Source organism: Mytilus trossulus, chromosome 5 (genome assembly GCF_036588685.1).
Source record: "Mytilus trossulus isolate FHL-02 chromosome 5, PNRI_Mtr1.1.1.hap1, whole genome shotgun sequence".
Lineage (NCBI taxonomy): Eukaryota > Metazoa > Mollusca > Bivalvia > Mytilida > Mytilidae > Mytilus > Mytilus trossulus.
In genome coordinates this window covers 86,583,786-86,603,648 of record NC_086377.1, presented here as the reverse complement: position 1 = coordinate 86,603,648, position 19,863 = coordinate 86,583,786, and the positions used below count along the sequence as shown (strand labels likewise).

General features: G+C 32.4%; 1 protein-coding gene and 1 long non-coding RNA gene across 2 annotated transcripts; both read left to right on the top strand.

The window, feature by feature from the left end:
- The first annotated feature begins 5,521 nt into the window (after positions 1 to 5,521).
- On the top strand, positions 5,522 to 15,590 carry LOC134717524 (uncharacterized). Its single transcript, XM_063580014.1, has 6 exons — positions 5,522 to 5,615; positions 6,213 to 6,304; positions 6,687 to 6,727; positions 7,314 to 7,475; positions 12,919 to 13,035; positions 15,073 to 15,590. Exons 1-6 carry the CDS (start codon positions 5,566 to 5,568, stop codon positions 15,277 to 15,279), a joined length of 669 nt encoding a protein of 222 aa, XP_063436084.1. The 5' UTR covers positions 5,522 to 5,565; the 3' UTR covers positions 15,280 to 15,590.
- On the top strand, positions 15,587 to 16,605 carry LOC134717525 (uncharacterized). Its single transcript, XR_010107367.1, has 3 exons — positions 15,587 to 15,723; positions 16,297 to 16,357; positions 16,532 to 16,605. It is a non-coding gene; the product is annotated as an uncharacterized LOC134717525 (long non-coding RNA).
- Positions 16,606 to 19,863: the final 3,258 nt, after the last annotated feature.

The window sequence follows — 19,863 nt, the reverse complement described above, 5'->3', positions numbered from 1 at the left end:
TTCGTCAAGGCCAATCAAAATTATCAAAATAAGCCAAATTGGCAAAATAATAGTGTTCCAGGCAGAAACTTTAATGATAAAAAAAATTTCAAAACATTTCAAGTTATCAACAAATCAGACCAGCTTACAATTCAAATGTCAGGAAGTCCTGAAAACCTTGGTTCGATTAATATTTTTTCTTCATTCTTTAAGCAAACAATTTGATTTTAATTTTAAATATTCAACGCAATCAATTTTTTTTCCTAAATTTAACACTACATTTCTATACGGTTTTAAATACATATAATTGTATTATATTAATCTGAAGGTATGTAGTCCAAATAATAATCATTCATTATGACATCTTGAAAGGCTTTTTTTTAAAAATAATTGATGCCTTATGGTACGTCCAGGAAGGGTGTCAAACAAAGATATGCTTCAATGTACATTTGTAGCAAGAACGTGGATGTTATACTTGGTATAAGTTTGAAAGTTGAAGAAACTGTTATATCTTTGCCTGAAAGAAAGAAAATTTTACTCTAAAAGAGAAAGTTTTTTTTACTTAAATAGGTAAATGAAAAACTACATATAGCCATATTGTTGTGTTGCCATTTAGAATGAAATCTTTACCTAAATAGGTAATAAACCTAATTCTGTTTAGGTAAAGAAATGAATAAATTAAAGAAAAAATTTGTAAAAAAAATGTTCTACCCTTTCCGCCCCTAGCTCCCCATCCACCTATTTTGATAATCCAACTACTCACTACAGTTTTATTATCTGAATCAAACCCATGCTACTGAGATATCGTGACACAAAATTGCCTGCATTGTGTCCCGCTAGACCACACGACCACCTGGCCTTCATAAAAAAAATGTTTTGGTGGCCGGGTGTTACCTTTCCACGTCAGTTTTAATCTAGCATCTTACTATAGTACATGATATATTGGGCATTGAGATGTTAAGTAGTTTTCACTGGCTCAGACTTACTTAATATATATATAAACATGTATATAAGACTATAAAAAGGACCAAACAGCAAATTTACTATGTTCTGGATTATATGTAATAGACCATACTATGCAGATAAGGCCAAATGAAAAAGTGTGTGTGGTTCCAGTTACATCTGTAAAAAAGTTAGGGTAGGTAGGTAGGGATTTTTTTTTATTTTATATTTTTTGTTACATCAAAATTGAGTCTATGGGAGCAACATTCTGGCTTTAACAATGCTTAATGAAAAATGACAATAAAATCTTTAGGGTAGGCTATTTTTAAGCCGGAAAAGTAGGGACAGTAGTGTTACTGGAACCACACATATATTTTTATTTGGCCTAAGGAAAAAATTATATCAGTTTATAAAAATTTACACAATGGTAACTGTTATAAGATGTTATTATACGAAAATGTTGTTATTAAATGGTGTTGACAAATATTTCGGCTCAACAAATGGCCTTCTTCAGTGTCAAAAGTTTTAACAATACTCACATGTTAATTACAATAATAATTTTTCACCTTGGGACTCAAAACATTGCCTTGCCTTATTCCAACACCTGCTGTAAAGAACTGAGCCTTCACTTTATCTTTCACTTAAAACACATTTATATAATGTTTCATTAGTATACATTCATGTAGACCAATACAAACATTTTTTATACCCCCGCTTTAAAAAAGTGGGGGGGGGGGGGGGGGGGGGGGTATACTGTTTTACCTCTGTCAGTCCGTCAGTCAGTCCGTCCCATGAAACTTTCGTCACACTTTTCTCAGGAACTACACATCCACCCTTTCTGTAATTTGGTATCAACATTAATATATGTCAGCCATACCGTGTGATGCGTTTTCAGATTCATCATTCATCGACTTCCTGTTTAATACTACGTGTAGAAGGTTTGAATACATTTTGGTGTTACTGTGCTAACAGTTTAAAAACAAGCACTTTTGTAGTTTCTGGACAATATTTTAACTATCGTGTAAGTGTATGGATGTCTCTGACATTGTACCACATAGTCCCATATTAACTTAATTTAAAGCTGGAAATGAGTTTAGGGGTTCAGACAGTAGTTAGATGCCTACAAAGGGTAAAAAGACGAGCATTATTCTATTTTATTTTCCAGACAGTAACTTCAGATATTGTACTTCAAGGTTCCATACTACAAAGGAAATGCTGGGATTGAGTAAGGGTGGTAATTGCTTAAAAATGGAAACGGGTGGGGTGTCACAGGGCTTCCAAAGTTTAGCTGGTGTCTAATTTTTTTAAGGGGCTCAATTGTTTTTATCAAATATTTTCAAATTTCTAATTTTTCAAATTTTTCAAGAAGAAATCTATAATCGCACAGTCATGACAGTATTGTACTATATATTTGTAAGATCTTGCATTGACATTCCTTTCGTTTCAGAAACCCAAGCCCTAGTAAGGTATAAGAATTGATCACAATCTTAATTCAGAGAGTATCAAGCTTGAATATTACAAGTGTCCAAATTTGCCCAAAATGTTCAGGGTTCAAGCTCTGCAGTTGTATCAGGCTGCACTCAGCAGAGCATTTTATTTTTAGAACCTTCATTACATTCATGACATTAGTACATAACATTTTGTTTTTGGTAGAAGAATACGTTAATAGCATCTTCATTTGAGGTGCTCTTTTTTTTTGGAGGAATATTTTCAGTTACAGAAAGATGCAAAAAACTACCTGTTTCTCTCCCTAATCAATATGTACAAAAATGTATCCCTTTGTTTTTGAAGTTGACATAAAAAAAACATTGATGTTTGACTATCTACACCTCACATACAGGCCAACTTTGATAAATACATGGTCATCGGTCATTGCAACTATGCAAACTTACTTTTTCTACAGATAGTAAAGCATCAAATATGCATTTTACAGCAGCCAGAGGCGACACCAGTGGTAGAAATAAGTGAAAAAATACTGAATGGGATTTAATGAAAAGTTACAGCACTGTACATGTATTTATATGTGTCAAACTTCCTCAGATCTGCATATATTTAGTACATGTGCAATTAAATGCCACTAGGTTTATTCTCTATCTGTTCTGTTCTGGTTAAGACAAACCCCTCCTTCAAGTCAAGAAGGACATTTTGTTAGTGTTAGCAATGATTAATGAGAGAGTTTAGGAAGAACCCTGATACTGAAATCCTCTGCTCAAAAACATGAAATCCTGAGATGTAACTATCACCTAATCCTGGTGTCCTGATTAAGGTTCTACCCCCCCCCCCCCTTTTTTACTTTTTACCTCTATCTATCCATGGATGTATAGACATTTCCAAAGTTACTCAATCTGTCCATAGGACCATATACCTTGTACACAAGACTTGATCTATATCATTCAATGGGTTTAAATGAAATATTATATATGAACAGGCTGTGCCAAAAACTATTTGAAGCACTAGTCCTATTACGAAGTGATCCAAACCAGGTAGGGGGCTTTGGGGGCATGCCCCCCAAGAAAGTTTTGGAATATGAGATGTAAAATTCTGCATTCTGCGGTAACATTTTTGTATCTAATAAAAAGGATGTTTTCCCAGTAAGGCAGTATATTTATGAAAATTGAAGAAATATCTTTAACTGACTAGAGTGAAAAAATAAGCACATGTTTAATTTACTTGATAAAGAAAGAAATGTTTACTTAAATAGGTAAATGAAATAAGAACTTTGAACATTCTTATATTTTATATCATGGCAGTATCTTTTATTTGGTACAATTTATTTGTTTTAGACTTCAGCTGTTGTAATTGTGACAGTCAAATTTTATTAAAAGCATTCATTTGATGGAACAATAATTCCACATTGCCTTATTTTTGTCCTTTATTTATTCTATTTGATATGAAATCTTTACCTAAACAGGTAAACAAATCTAAACCTGTGTAGGTAAATAAATAAATTAAATAGATGTTTTAATAGAAAATTATTTGAACATGTTGAAAGAAATATTTCAATTTCCCACAAATTTTGTTTGCCAACAAAAAAAGTCTGCTTTATTACGACGGTCCTATTTCTCTTACTCTAACGGGTGAACTCTTGGATATATATACCAAGTCACTAAATCTGTCCATAGGTCCATGTTCCTTGTAAGCAAGACTTGTTTTAAATCAGGAAATGAGTTTAAATGAAATATTACATGTAACTAAATCCATTTCTAAAAGGGAAAATGCATTCTTTTCCTCTTTGATACATGTCAACCATTATACTTGCATGTACTAGTTAAAATACCAATGCAGATCGACATATATAACTGACTTCATTGCAAAGTTTGAATAATTTTGAAAATTATAACACCCATACCATTGATATATCACTAGCAGTGACATGAAATTTCCCCCAATTATTTTTTGATAAATTATAACAGTTTTGTCTTACAGAATTGGAATAATTTTAGATCGATGTATACATATTTTGGTCATTGGACCAGAATATAAAAAATATCGGGTTAGTTCTCAATTTGAATAAATCTGGTATGGCTGAATCCATGCATGAACCCATCATTTCAAAACAACACAACGAACTGTTATTTGTATTTACTTGCGTAAAACTGTTTATCCTTGAAGAAGTCTGGTCTTGAGACCAAAAACAGAAACACTTTAGACATTAGGCGTCAGTGCTAAGTTGTTTATATTTAATTAATTTAAACAATAAAATGTTACATTCATGCAGATGATAGCGCTATTGTCCAACAGATTTTGGTCTAAAGACCAACTAAATGAATGATATCAAATAAAATAGTATCAATCTTATTTTTCTGGTTCTTAGACCAAGAACAAAATTGAATGTAAAATATAATGCGTATAACACTTTTTGGTTCTTAGACCAAGAACAAAATTGAATGTAAAATATAATGCGTACATTGCTTTTTGGTTCTTAGACCAAGAACAACGTGAAAATGTTACTCTAATCACAATTGTTCATAGACTAAAAAGGTACATACAGTATATATACATAATCAACCGGTAACATTTTGTTTTCAAATATTCAATAAGAAGATGTGGTATGATTGCGAGTGAGAATACTCTCCGCAAGGGACCAAATGACATAAAAAAGCTATAGGTTTTCTGTGACATACGGCCTTTTAAAAAGAGCAAAATCCTTACCGAACCTTCAACAATAAAAAGCCCCGAAATGATGCATATTTCTGGTAAAGAAAAACGTGTCTGATTTATGACAGTTTAATATTAACCAATTTCACTATAATAATTGTATATGCAGAGGCGAATTTAGGCGGCCCCCTTTTCTTGGAAACTTTGGTTGGTTATATAGGGAATCACTGAATCATGACCAGAGCTGGCCCCTTCTTGGGCAGTCAGTGGGCCCCCACTTATAATTTTTTTGGATCCGCCACTGATTTGATTATTTGCAAAACGTTTACTGTGGATTTAACTTATAAATTTAGACTTCTTACGTATATGTAGATGTGAGACTGCAACTAAAATAGTTACAAATTAGTATTTGGAATGTAGCTCAAACATTTGTCAGTATATGCTATGTGTATGTAATTGTATTTACACTTTCAGACCAATTCCTTTTCGAAATGCACAGTATGTACAAGTTTGGAACGACAGATAGAGACCACGCATGATCCAGTGATGAGAGAAAAATTGCGAGCTGAACGAAGAGAACACAATAGCAGACAGATGTATGTAAATATGCAATTAATAAATATGAAATCAAACTTAAGTTATAAAAAAGGGAAGAAAGACACCAAAGGGACAGTCAAACTCGTATATCCAAAACAAACTGACAACGCCATGGCTAAAAATGAAAAAGACAAACAGAAAAACAATAGTACACATGACACAACATAGAAAACTAAAGAATAAACAACACGAACCCCACCAAAAACTAGGGGTGATCTCATGTGCTCCGGAAGGGTAAGCAGATCCTGCTACACATGCGGCACTTTAGACTACACATAGAAGAATATAAATTAACTATAGCTACAGCCAATAACATTTATCGATAGTGTTCTGTTGTGTAGGTTTGTGTGTAACAGTGACGGTGTCTGCATATTTATTGTAAACTGCAGGTCACGATATGTGAAGTTTTTTGTCGAGTGAGCGCAGCGAACGAATTCAAAACGCTCCATATTGTATCAAGCAGCTGATATTTAACAATACAAATAAAATTAAAATCTGACAATCAATTTATTGGGTTGTATTTGTGGACTTTGCTTGCTAGACACAAGCGGAACAGCAAACTTATATTTTAATATGTTTAATATCTATTTTTGCAGGTTGGAAAGAAAGTACTATTACACAAAGAAAAATGCTGCAAAGACATCCCCATCACAATATCTAAGCTTAATTATAGATGGAATGGATCAGTGTAAGTTATGATCTACGGATAAATATTTGGACTTTTTAGAGAAAAATGGGTCGACCGTAAGATAAATGGTCGGTCATTTTTGTAAAAGTCAGTTAACATTGCGTCAGTTTTATATAAGTCGATATACTATTGACTCAGTTTGCCAATTTCTCATTGCCTTTGAGCATCTGATTACTTTAAAGGCAAAACCAATAAGATCTGGAAGGAACAGAAAAAAACATTGAAGTTAAAATCTTTTCTATTTTATTTAAACTAATGAACCAAATAAGGAATTATTTTTTCGCATTTTTTTTAATTTCAAATGGGAAGTGTGATGTTATTCTATTAAAACAAACTTTGATGACTGAAATATAATGAACTTTAAGTTTTGTTTTCATTGTAGCAAAAACGAATCTTCCTCATTTTGTTGGTCGAATGGCAAAGGTAAGTTAGGTATTTTATATAACAGAAAATTCCCTCTTCGGAAATATACGAACATCATAGTTTTCTTTCGATTATAGAGTTTGATGTGGAACTTTGGAATTATGCAGATTTTATTTTGTATCTTTTACCATACGTTTTCTTTTAAAGAGCAATACAGGTTGAGCAACAAACAATAAATCAATCTATCCATTTAGAGCGATTTTTGTATGTACAATTAATTTAACATACTTTAGCTTTTATCTCATTGCAAGTTTTTAGACGGCAATTTGAGAGGAACTATTCGCGAATTGACGACCACGCCACAACTGTAAATTAAATGACACATCCATACATTCATACGTGTACATTTTTTTTCTCATTAAAATTCATGTACCAAGCTACAAAAATGCAGGAATATGGCAGTAACTTGTTCCGTAAACATCGTTTGATATTGTCAGTTTGTTACAGACTTCCTCTTTTTAGTATGCCTTGTAAATCATTGTTTTATTATACTTCAGGATAGTAAAATATTTAATTTACAACGAATTTATATATCTTTTACTTTGGTCCATATACGTGGTTGTCTTATTGACACGTTTTATTGCAGGCTGTGAATAAAGTTGACCAACTAACGACACATGTCACCGGAGTTTTAGCTCATGGACAAAATAAATTTTTCACCTTTCTCGACTGGAACCAATATGCGCACGACTCTAATCTGACCATGAATATCCTTATGCTAATTCTTCACCAGATTTCAAAACTTATGGTAAGTAAAACACTTCACAATTTAAACGTATGATCAGTCAATACATGTATGACTTCGGGTGGGGTGAGGTTGGTGATGAGCACTCCCTATACTGGTTTATTCCTCGAATGTCAACATCCTTGGTTGTATACAAGTGATAGGGCGTTCCGCTTGAATTGGTCACATTTCCAGCTTGAAGAATATATTGGAAAACAATCGGAAATAAGATGAAAAGAGTTCCAATTACTTGTTATATGACACGCCCTGTATTTTTTCACAGCAAACAGTCTCGCCGTACGTCAACATGACACAAGGAATCTCTGATTCTTAGATTTGAACTCCTATGAACACATCACACAAAATCATAAGAATAAAAAGTTGAATTTATCCTAGGCAATATATGAAAAGTATTATATTTTTTGAATCGAAAGTATATGTAAAGGATAAGATAACAGACCCATATCAATTAAGATTGATTGATTGATTGTTGGTTGCTTTACGCCGCATTAGCACAAAAAGGCTATATCGCGGCGAGAGCTAATTCGAATATTTTTACAATTTAAAGCATATTTTAAAATAAGACAAAAAGTCCTTCAGTATACTAAAATTATTGACTAAAGCAAATTGAGTATATACAAATAAAAATCAACAGTAAAATAACGTGATAAAAATTAAAATCGATTTAAATATAATAACATTTTTATATTTTATAATAAATTCCAATTTCTTTTAAAAAAGCAACAATATTTGTAAATGGAACATCATTAAATAAATCATACATATTATTGACATTGAAATGCTTCTTACGAATATCAGCAAAGTCAATACAATTAATTAAAACATGTTTAATAGTATACTTGCAGTTGCAAGGAACACATTGTGGTTCATCTTCATTTTTTAAAAGATACTCGTGTGTTATTCTAGTATGACCAATACGACATCTAGTAATAACACACTGATCTTTTCTGCACATAATATTATCAAAAGGTTTGCCTAAACTAGGTTTAATTTCATGCAATTTATTATCATCTTTTTTACTCCATTTATTTTTCAATATATTAAAAACATATTCTCTAATATTAGATTTAAAATCAGTATATGGTATATCACAGTTAGATAGAGGGTCACCCAGGGCATTCTTTGCCTCAAGGTCTACAGCTGTGTTTCCAAGGATTCCAACATGACTCGGAACCCATAAAAATATTATTTCTTTCAGAAGAATTTTTAAATTCCTCATTACATATAAAATTTTCAGGATTGTTGGGTTTTTAATTTTAGTATTTCGTATAGCTTGTAAACATGAAAGTGAATCCGAACATATAATAAATTTGGATTTATCTGAAGAAGCAATAAATTTCAAAGCCAAAATTATTGCTTCTGCTTCAGCAGTAAAGATGGATGCATCAGATGGTAAACGGAGGGTTGCAGCTCAGTCCATGAAGACAGCAGCAGATGCAACTCTATCACCATCTTTTGATCCATCAGTATAGACAGTTGAAAAATCTAGATAATCGGCTTTAATTTCAGCATAGTGTTGCTGAATTAAAAGAGGATTTGTTTTATTTTTATTGTGTTCACGGAGATCAAATATCATTTTTGGTTTGGGAAGTTCCCATGGAGGACATTTGCAAGTTTGAACTTGAGCAACAGATTTGAAATCAAAAGAAGCTAAATGTGGTTTTAAACGTAAACCTAACGGAGGAATTTTATTTTCATGTTTTGCAAAAATATCTTCATAAATCGGATTAAAAACACAGCTGTAGGCAGGATTATCTGAATGGGCTTTTAGTTTGACAGCATATTGAAGTCCAAGCTTCAAACGTCTGTCAGTGAGTGAGTGCTCATCAGCCTCTACATACAGACTCTCAACTGGTGAGGTTTTAAATGCGCCAAGACAGAGACGTAAACCTTGGTGATGCACAGCATCGAGAATCTGTATGTAGGACTTCCTTGCAGAACCATACACTATAGAGCCATAATCTAGTTTCGATCTAACAAGAGATCTATATAAATTAAGTAAAATGTTGCGATCAGCACCCCAGTCAGTGCTGCCGACAACTTTTAAAATATCTAAAGCTTTTAAACATCTCGCTTTTAACATTTTGATATGGGGTAGAAAGGTTAACTTTTTATCGAAAAGTAAACCAAGAAATTTGGTTTCATCAACCATTTTAATTGGGTTGCCGTACAAAGTTAGTTCTGGATCGAGATGCAATTTTCTTTTGTTACAAAAATGCATCCCGACCGTTTTTGACGTGGAAAATTTAAAACCATTTTCCGAGGCCCATTTTTCAATTCTTCCAAGACATAGTTGTAATTGTCTTTCTATGTTATTCATATTTTTGCCTCTGTAACATATTAAAAAATCATCAACGTACAATGAACCTTCAATATTACTTTTAAAACTTCAACAAGGCTGTTAATTTTAAGACTAAATAATGTTACAGATAAAATACTGCCCTGAGGGACACCCATCTCTTGATCATACAGATCAGACATGGTCGAATTAACTCTAACATTAAATTGTCTGTTAGAGAGAAAATTAGAAATAAAATTAGGCATATTGCCTTTCAACCCCATATCAAATAAATCTTTTAAAATACCATATTTCCATGCAGTATCATAGGCCTTCTCAAGGTCGAAAAAGACCGACACCACATGCTCATTTTTCGCAAAACCATTACGGACAAATGATTCGAATCGAACAAGATGATCAAGAGTACTGCGACCCTGTCGGAATCCACACTGGATATTGGCTAATAGCCCATTGGATTCCAGGAACCAAACAAGTCGATCATTGACCATCCGTTCGAGTGTTTTACAGACACAACTGGTAAGAGCAATTGGTCGATAATTAATAGGATCCGTATGATCTTTACTTGGTTTTGGAATAGGCACGACGGTTGCAAGCTTCCAGATTGATGGTAAATCACCAGATTCCCAGATGTTATTCATGAGCTGCAAGAGAGCTTCTAGCCAGGAATCTGGCAAGTGTTTTAAGAGTTGGTAGTGAATATTATCAGGCCCACAAGCTGTATCATGGGCTTTTGACAGAGATGTTTTAAGTTCTTCAAGAGAAAAAAGTTTATATTTTCACCATTTTTTGATTTAAAGTTTAATTTAATTTTTTCTTTTTGTTTTTTAACTTTTTTAAAGTCTTCCCTGTAGTTGTTACAAGAAGAAGACTTTGCAAAAGTTTCACCAAGTTTGTTGGCAATATCCGTTTCAGATGTTAATAAAGTATTGCCGTCTTTCAAATGTTTTACAGTGGCTTTAGAATTTTTACCTTTTATTTTATTTACCATATTCCAAACTTTTGTCATCGGAGTGCGAGATGTAATCCCCGAGACAAATTTTTTCCAGGATGTTCGTCGGGCTTGCCTACAAGTCCGCCGTGCCTTAGCGCGAAAAATACGGAAATTACTCAAGTTTTCCGTCGTTGGTTGTTGATTGAACCGTCTTTCAGATTTTTTACGGTCACCTATGGCTTGATCACATGCGTCATCAAACCACGGTTTACTGGGATGTTTTGGATTTGCCGAGGTCTTAGGAATAGTTCTGTCAGCAATTGACGTTAGAACTGTATTAAAAGTTAAAATTGGATCTTGCACAGTCTCAAACATCTTTGACTGAAGTTCCGCTCGACAGAGATTCTCAAACAGGGACCAGTCCGCCTTGTCAAGTTTCCAACGTGGTACTCTCTGTTGGGCAGAATTAAAAAGATGTTCAAGTACTATTGGAAAGTGATCACTTCCGCATAGATCATCATGAACACGCCATGAATAATCCAGAAGCAGAGAGGGATCGCATATAGTGATATCAATAGAAGAATAAGACCCGTTTCCAGGATGAAGATACGTATTAGATCCATCATTAAAAATGCATAATCCTTCTTGAGAGACAAAGTCCTCAATGATCTTACCTTTGGCATTATGAGTCTTGCTACCCCATAATGGATTGTGGGCATTGAAGTCGCCCATAAGTATAAATGGTGAGGGTAATTGATCAGTGAGGTTTTTGAGTTTTGCTTTATCGATAATTGAATTAGGTGGAATATATATCGAACATAATGTAATTGTTTTGTCTAATGATAAACGAATTGCAACTGCTTGCAGATCCGTTGTGAGTTGGACAGTGCTATGAATGACGTTGTCCTTCACAAAAATGGATGATCCGCCTGCAGCACGTTCATCTACCTTAGAAAATGTGCTATACATGTTGTATCCTTTTAAAGATACGTTGTCACTTTCTTTTAGATGAGTTTCTTGAAGACAAAATGCAATAGGTAAAAAAGACTGAACTAGAAGTGTTAATTCGAGAAGATTTATTTTAAGACCTCGGCAATTCCATTGGATTATATTTGTCATTATTTTTTAAAAGAAGGGCGAATGCTGTCGAGTTTGCCAGCATTCTTATTTCGCTCACCCTGAGATCGTGATCTTTCGGGTTGAGGAACACTTTCAGTTTCCATTTCAGTTTCGATGATAAGTGTTGAAAATCTGTTGTGCGAGGAGAGTCGTCGATCTTCAGGACTACGCGCAGCTGGTGTTACTCCGCCTCGACCATATCAATTAAGTAGTGAATTGGTCCCCGAGTTTTACTGTGGTCCACATTTCTACATATCTTTTTAATTTGTTGAAAATAATTAATCTATACACCCAAAACAAATAAGTTCGCCCGATTAGCCATATAATTTGAATGACAGAGTTTTGTGCTTTTAGAATGGTTTATTGTTATATTTAACGTAATCCTTGTTATATTTAACAAGAATGTGCCCAAAGTACACGAACAAACGAACAGACGTACGGACGGACTTACGGACCCACAGACCAGAAAACATTATGCCCCTCTACTATCGTAGGTGGGGCATAAAAATAGCTATTGTAACTTGTTGCCTTTGAAAACGGGTTAATGTGCCCCCAAAAAGTTTTATGTAAATCCGTAATTCTACTCCATCATGATGGCGATTCAATATTTTGAATACAATCTTCATTAATTCTTTAAACAAACTTGATTTTTCCATAAATTGAATTCTTTTTTTTTTTATTTCTTTATGATTATCATTTTATAATCTCACTGCATTTTCATTAACGGTCCCAATTGCCTTCTTCATAGAATCTCGTTTAATCATTTATAAAGTAGAAACTCTCTTTGTCTGAATAGGCTGATCCCAGTTAATTTGACTTTGTATATGGTTCGAGTTAATCTATGAACAATCCCTGTTATCCTGCACCGCTTCACATCCACGGATTTATCTAACGAGTCCTTAAGCATCACACACATTTACAAACCCTTACGATTTTGTCATTTTTTGCGACAATTTTGACAGTTGAAATGAATTATTAGGGAGCCATTTACGGATTACTACGAGTAATTATAAGAAGTTTATTATAAAACTATGTCCATAAGGTAAAACATGGTAAGATACGATACTGAAGTAATTTTATGATTATTGTCCTTGTAGGGTAACAAGTTACCGCCTATTTTGTACTTGCAAGCAGATAATTGTTGGCGGGAAAATAAAAATCGATATGTATTGGGTTTTTGTGAACTCCTTGTTCACCAACGTATTTTCAATGAGGTAAGTTGCAATTTACAAATCATTGCGATTCTTGTTACTTCATTTAAAAGAACAGTTACCAGGTGGTTGTGAAGGTATATACATATGGGCGTGTGCACCCTTAAAGGTGAAAATAGTTTTACGCATAAAAAAATATATTCCTCTTTCCTCCCCTCGGCAAATTTATTTGGGACTTCCTCTTCACTTAGAAATTATCTATTGCTAGATTTAAAAAGTGTGGTTATTTCTAGATTTAAAACGGTTAGGTTTAAGGGTTAAAACTGTGGGAAGTATTAAGCATATTTGCATAGGCAGATCCAACCGTGGGAGGGTATGGGTATTGGATGATTATAAGGGCCTGTGCTCCCTAAAATTCTTGAAAATATAGTGCATTAAAATTCATCAGCACTGAATTCTTATGTGTTATCATTACGCGAGAAATAAATACAATGATTTGCTTTATTCGAAATTTAATGGTTCTTTGAGGGGCGGCAGGACCTTTTTCGGGGTGTTTTTAAGCTCGGGATTTACGCTTTCGGGATCCGGGAATTCTCTTTCCGAAGTTCGGGATGTCGGGTCTTTTTTTTTTAAATCCGGGACCTAGGGATTTCATGTTTTTAAGCCCGGGACTTCGGGATCAGGGCCGTCTTCCCCCTTCTTTTTCACGAGGAGGGACTATACATGTAGGACTGGACTTGAAAAACGTAGCCTCTTGTTATATACTATATTAATTTAATGATTTGTATATATTTCTTCTCTAACATATAATCTGTGACATCTTAATAAGGATTAATTATCTTGTGTCAACAATAATTCCACAGATAAAGATGCTAACCACATGGGGTCATTCATCTCAAGTAGATAAAAAGAACAGTGAACAGTATATACATATACATTGTATCTTACCAGACAATGAAAATATATGATCAATTGACACATTAATTATTGCCTATCAATATAATTACCTCTGAAATTGCACACATGTATCATTGATTACAGTTTATACATGCTATTGCTACGCCTCTCTGTAAAACATCCATTTACAAGACCCTTTTTTGGGGATTTTTTGTGGGACTTTTGGTTGATCATGTAAGTTATGATGTCTGTAATATAAGGTTTTAGCATGGAAGTAAAATACTTCTACGATTTTAGTTAGAAATTGTTTTCCCAGTGACACTTATAATATTGAATAGAAATTACTATTTAGGATGAAAAATGTTGTCCTGCATTTTTTTTTAAAGCTGTAATCTCTGTCCTGCCTTTTTATTTTTCACTGTGTTTGGTCCTGCCTTTTTTTTTTAGTTTATCCTGACTTTTATTTACCTAAATAGTCGACCTGACTTTTTTTTCAAGTGTCTCATTTTTTTACTCAAAACTGTCCTGCATATTGTTTTCAAATTTCATCCTAGCCCCCCCCCCATTAAAATCAAATGGTAGCTCCCTTATGTAGATCTGTCTACGTGAGTCTCTTTCTATTTTTATAAATTATAGATTTTAAAAGTGTTCAAGTTATAGGAATTTTATCCATTTAAAAGGGGCTTTTTCGAGTGTTTTCGTATAATAACTGTCAAATGCGTAGAACATTTTTCATGATATTTTGGTGAAGTGTTTATTGAAGTATGCTATCGATGTTGTATATTATGGCAATTATCGTTCCGAGTTGTGGGATTTAAGTCATTAAAGGAGGGGGGGATTAGTCAGTTTTCGGACAAAAACTCAAAATGATTTCATGAAACCTTGTAGGCTGGTTTATATCTATCAGTATAACATCCCTTGAAGGTTATTTTTTTTTATAGATTTATAACATGATATTTAGAAGTACTAGAACTTCATTCTTTGAAAATAATACGGGAATATCACGTGCTCTTTATTCATATACATTTTGAAGTTTCCTGCCTTTCAATACGAAGGGTATTGTCAACTCTTATAATACAAGACATACTATGAATCAATTTGGCATTTTACACACTTATAATGTAAGTTCAGTCTAGCATTACATGTTAGCGTATTTAAATCACCTATTATTATACTGTTACAAATAGGAAATTTTCTTTTCAGGTGCATTTATCAATTTTACCAGTAGGACATCCACACGAAGATGTGGATGCCGCTTTTAGTCGAATAGCTGAAACTCTTCGTAGAAATGATGCTGAAACAATGCCTCGTCTGAAGGAGATGCTTCCGAACGTTAAGGATATAGAGGCTATTTATGACATTCGTTCATGGATAACATCAAGCCTTAACGACATTCGTAAGCATACTTAACCTTTGCATTATAAGTTTATCCGGGATTTAGCAACAAATAATGTGAAAATGCAGTACAAAGCTTTCCAAGACAGCGAATGGAAAACTGAACATGGCATTATTCAACTCATTTCCGGAAAACCTAATTTACCAAAGGGAATACCACAAGTTATCAATCCTCTGTTCGAGAAGATAGATATAAATAAGATCAAATCTAGAATACCACATTGGCAATGTCTTTTCACCGATCAAATAGAACATACAGAGCAAAAGTGGTGGGGAGGATTTCTTGGACATCTAGAAAAAATTAGAGACAGTTTGCCATACAGAAGGACAAAAGTTCTATCAAAGGCAAAATGGATTCTGTTACCCAAACAGCAATTGAAAAGACAAGGACCATCCGTTGATCAAGACATTCCAGCAGAACTAAGGAGATTATTGGAAAAAGAGCGAGAGGAATGTTTTGTAAGTCGGTCTAGTTCTTATCTATATAAGTTTTCATATTTCTCATTTAATATATTAATAAATTTAATCTCCAGTTTCATTGTATTGAAATAAAAAAGTATAAAAGGTATATCATCACAATATAAATAATGCTTTAAGTCTATGTGATAAGTTTGTCCATATATTATGCTTTCCAGAGTTCATTAAACTAAAAGATAAGACATAGTTTATCAATATAGGACACAAAATTACTATACGTCACGAAATATTTTAAATCAAAGGAACAGCGCTCTTCGTTTTTCATTCGAAAGTGACAGTGAACCTTCAACATGGAGCAAAGTAAAACAAAAACAAAACCAGTCCTATCGCTCCAACTTTAGAGCGACCCACTACACATTTTAATACTTGTTTCTGTGGAAATCATTGCAATGTTAAGAAGTCGATCACGCTACTAAATGTGACAATTGTTTTTCGCCATCGTCTTCTGTTATATGTTAACTCAAATATTAATTATTTAAAAATCTGCATTCGATGTTATTAAGAAACGTGATTTGTTCATACAAACTACAATGTATATGATTTCTTACATTTCAGGTGCAAGTACAGCCAAAACAACAAAAAAGGACACCAAAAGGAAATAGAAAAGAATCAGAAGGTATTATGTGATTTATATTTTGTTCTTTCATTTGAATTGATTTTTTTTTCGTGAATAGTCACGAAAGTATCACCATTTTGAACCTCATATTGATATCTTCCTTTAAAGCTGAAGAAAAAAAGATGAATATGCATTAAGCAAAATTATGTAAATATATCGTTTCTTCTATTTCAGAGAAAACATGCCAAGGAAAGAAAAGGAAAAAGAATGTGAAAGAAATTACCAGAAAAATTTACTCTTCATACATTTATTTTTGTGAAACTAAAAGTTATTATCAAAAACATAGAGTATACTTAGCGATATATTTTCTTTTAGAATCATTGTTCATGTATTTTTTGATAGACGAATATTTGCATTTAGTATTGATATTTTACCTCAAAATATTTCTAAGTCTTTGGGAAAGAATTGTTACATCACATATTTATCCTTCTATGTCAAACCAACTTATATATTATTTAGACAGTTGTCAGTTGTAATTACAAGTTTCGAACACATTTGAAATATTTCATTAATAAAAGTTGTTTTATTCTCCTAAATATCTTAGCAGTTACTTATCATTAACATGTGAGAGACATAAAGCTATTAGAATGACACTGACAGTGAATCGTAGATGTTTCTTTTTGTCATATTTGTTTTGTGTTTTTTTATTATCTGGCCTCATTCGTTGATATTGATCTTTTGTCTTTGATAATAAATACTAAAAATTCTACCGAATCATTTTCTTCTTCTTTTCTTTTCCTTTTTTTGGTTTAAAGACCAGTTTATGAGTATCAAACATACTATAGATTGGTTTAATTGTTTGATTGGTTTTTCTTTATGAATAAGAAAATACATGAATATTTGGTCTATAGACCAGAATAATACAATATCGTTTGAAAACATTATTTTTGGTCGAAAGACCAAAATATCTATTCAAAACATTTGTGGATTAAACATTTGGTATTTATCAAGTTTTTATTGAGGTTGTGTTTTTACAACAATTAAAAGTCACTTCTCCAGTTTTGGACTAACGACCAGATAGCAAATTTTATGCTATGTGAATTGATAGAAATTGTCTATGGACTAGTATATAGTATATTGGAGGAAACAAATGGAATTTGATGCGACTGTCATATAAGTGAGAGGTTTAGCTAGCTATAAAACCAGGTTCAATCCACCATTTTCTACATTAGAAAATGCCTGTACCAAGTCAGGAATATGACAGTTGTTACCCATTCGTTTGATGTGTTTGGACTTTTGATTTTGCCTTTTGATTTTTGATTTTCCTTTTTGAATTTTCCTCGGAGTTCGGTATTTTTGTGTTTTTACTTTTTTCATAATAAATTTACAAGATATTGTAAAATTTGTTAAAATTCTTGAGCCAATATGAAAAATCTAATACTTAAGTTAGAAATAAAGCATTAAAAAGGCATTTAATGATTTAAATTAATCTAAAATTGGTTTACAAAGGTCAAAAGGGAAAACAATGAATTTTCCCTTTTAGAAATGGAATCAGTTATGTATATATGAAGGTTGAACACCATACATGTATTTATATGTGTAAAACTTTCACAGATCTGCATATATTAAGTAAATGTACAATAAATGATACAAAGTTTGTTTTTCACGAAAAAAAGCCATTGTGTTAGTTTCCCATGATAAATAGACAAAGGTCGCAGCAATAACAAGGATGTTTTCCCAGTAAGGCAGTATATTTATGAAAATTGAAGAAAAATCTTTAACTGACTAGAGTCAAAAAATAAGCACATGTTTAATTTACTTGATAAAGAAAGAAATGTTTACTTAAATAGTAAAATGAAATAAGAACTTTGAACATTCTTATATTTTATATCATGGCAGTATCTTTTATTTGGTACAATTTATTTGTTTTAGACTTCAGCTGTTGTAATTGTGACAGTCAAATTTTATTAAAAGCATTCATTTGATGGAACAATATGGAATTGCCCATAATTCCACATTGCCATAGTTTTGTCCTTTATTTATTCTATTTGATATGAAATCTTTACCTAAACAGGTAAACAAATCTAAACCTGTGTAGGTAAAGAAATAAATAAATTAAATAGATGTTTTCATTGAAAATTATTTGAAAGAAATATTTCAATTTCTCACAAATTTTGTTTGCCAACAAAAAAAGTCTGTTTTATTACGACGGTCCTATTTCTCTTACTCTTGAGGGTGAACACTTGGATATATAAAGTCACTTAATCTGTCCATAGGTCCATGTACAAATGTACCTTGTACGCAGAACTTGTTTCAAATCATTAAATGAGTTTTAATGAAATATTAAATATGAAGGTTGAACACCATACATGTATTTATATGTGTAAAACTTTCAGAGATCTGCATATATAAGTAAATGTACAATAAATGATACAAAGTTTGTTTTTCATGAAAAAAGCCATTGTGTTAGTTTCCCATGATAAATAGACAAATATCGCAGCAATATAAAGGGTGTTTTCCCAGTATATGTATGAAAATTGAACATTTTTATATTTTATATCATGGCAGTATCTTTTAGTTAATACAGTTTTAATTATTTTATGCTTCAGCTGTTGTAATTGTGACAGTCAAATTTTATTAAAAGCATTCATTTGAACAATACTGAACTGCCAATAATTCGATGTTGCCATATTTTTGTCCTTTATTTATACTATTTGATATGAAATCTTTACCTAAACAGGTAAACAAATCTAAACCTGTGTAGGTAAAAAAATAATAGATTAAAAAGATGTTTTAATAGAAATTTATTTGAAAGAAATATTTCAATTTCTCACAAATTTTCTTTGCCAACAAAAAAAAAGTCTTTTTTATTACAGCCGTCATATTTCTCTTGCTCTGACTTGTTCTTAATCGTTAAATGGGTTTTAATGAAATATTATATATGAAGGTTGAACACCATACATATATTTATATGTGTAAAATTTTCACAGATCTGCATATATTTATATTAGCTTTTCATGGCATTAAATTAATTTAAACTAGGTTTCAATTTTCAGTTTAACTATGAACACACCGGGATTACAAGGTACAGACATGATCGACATGACAAGGAACTCACCTGACAACTTTGGTATGTGTATATGGCAGTTACTTTATTTGAGCCTATTTTCAAAGGACAGTACAAGTCCAGTTTATCTTAATTTCAACTTTTTACATATAATATATATTATATATGTATCCATGGCTGATTGCAGTGTCCACCAAGGCCAGTCTATATTGACTTAATTGTCTCTGTTGTCATTAAACAGTCAGAGCTCAGACTTAAACAAGTCGATTTTTGTTTTTTTGACTTAAAGAAGTATTCATTATTAAATGTGTTTTCAATTTTAGACTTATCAGAAAATAACAGACTTGTTAAGGTCATTGTAAGGTTAATTTACATTATCTCTGATATTTTTTACTCTCCTTCACATTTTGCTTTAGAAAACAAAGCATTGTCTTTCAATCTTGTCATTATTTAATTTAGATGCATGACCTTTTTATAATTATATGGGTCTTGTAGGAGT

Coding starts and splice junctions, on each gene's coding strand:
- LOC134717524 (XM_063580014.1), top strand. CDS start 5,566: ATGAGAGAAAAATTGCGAGCTGAACGAAGAGAACACAATAGCAGACAG. Junction 5,616..6,212: donor GAACACAATAGCAGACAGAT/GTATGTAAATAT, acceptor CTATTTTTGCAG/GTTGGAAAGAAAGTACTATT. Junction 13,036..15,072: donor ACCAACGTATTTTCAATGAG/GTAAGTTGCAAT, acceptor TTTTCTTTTCAG/GTGCATTTATCAATTTTACC.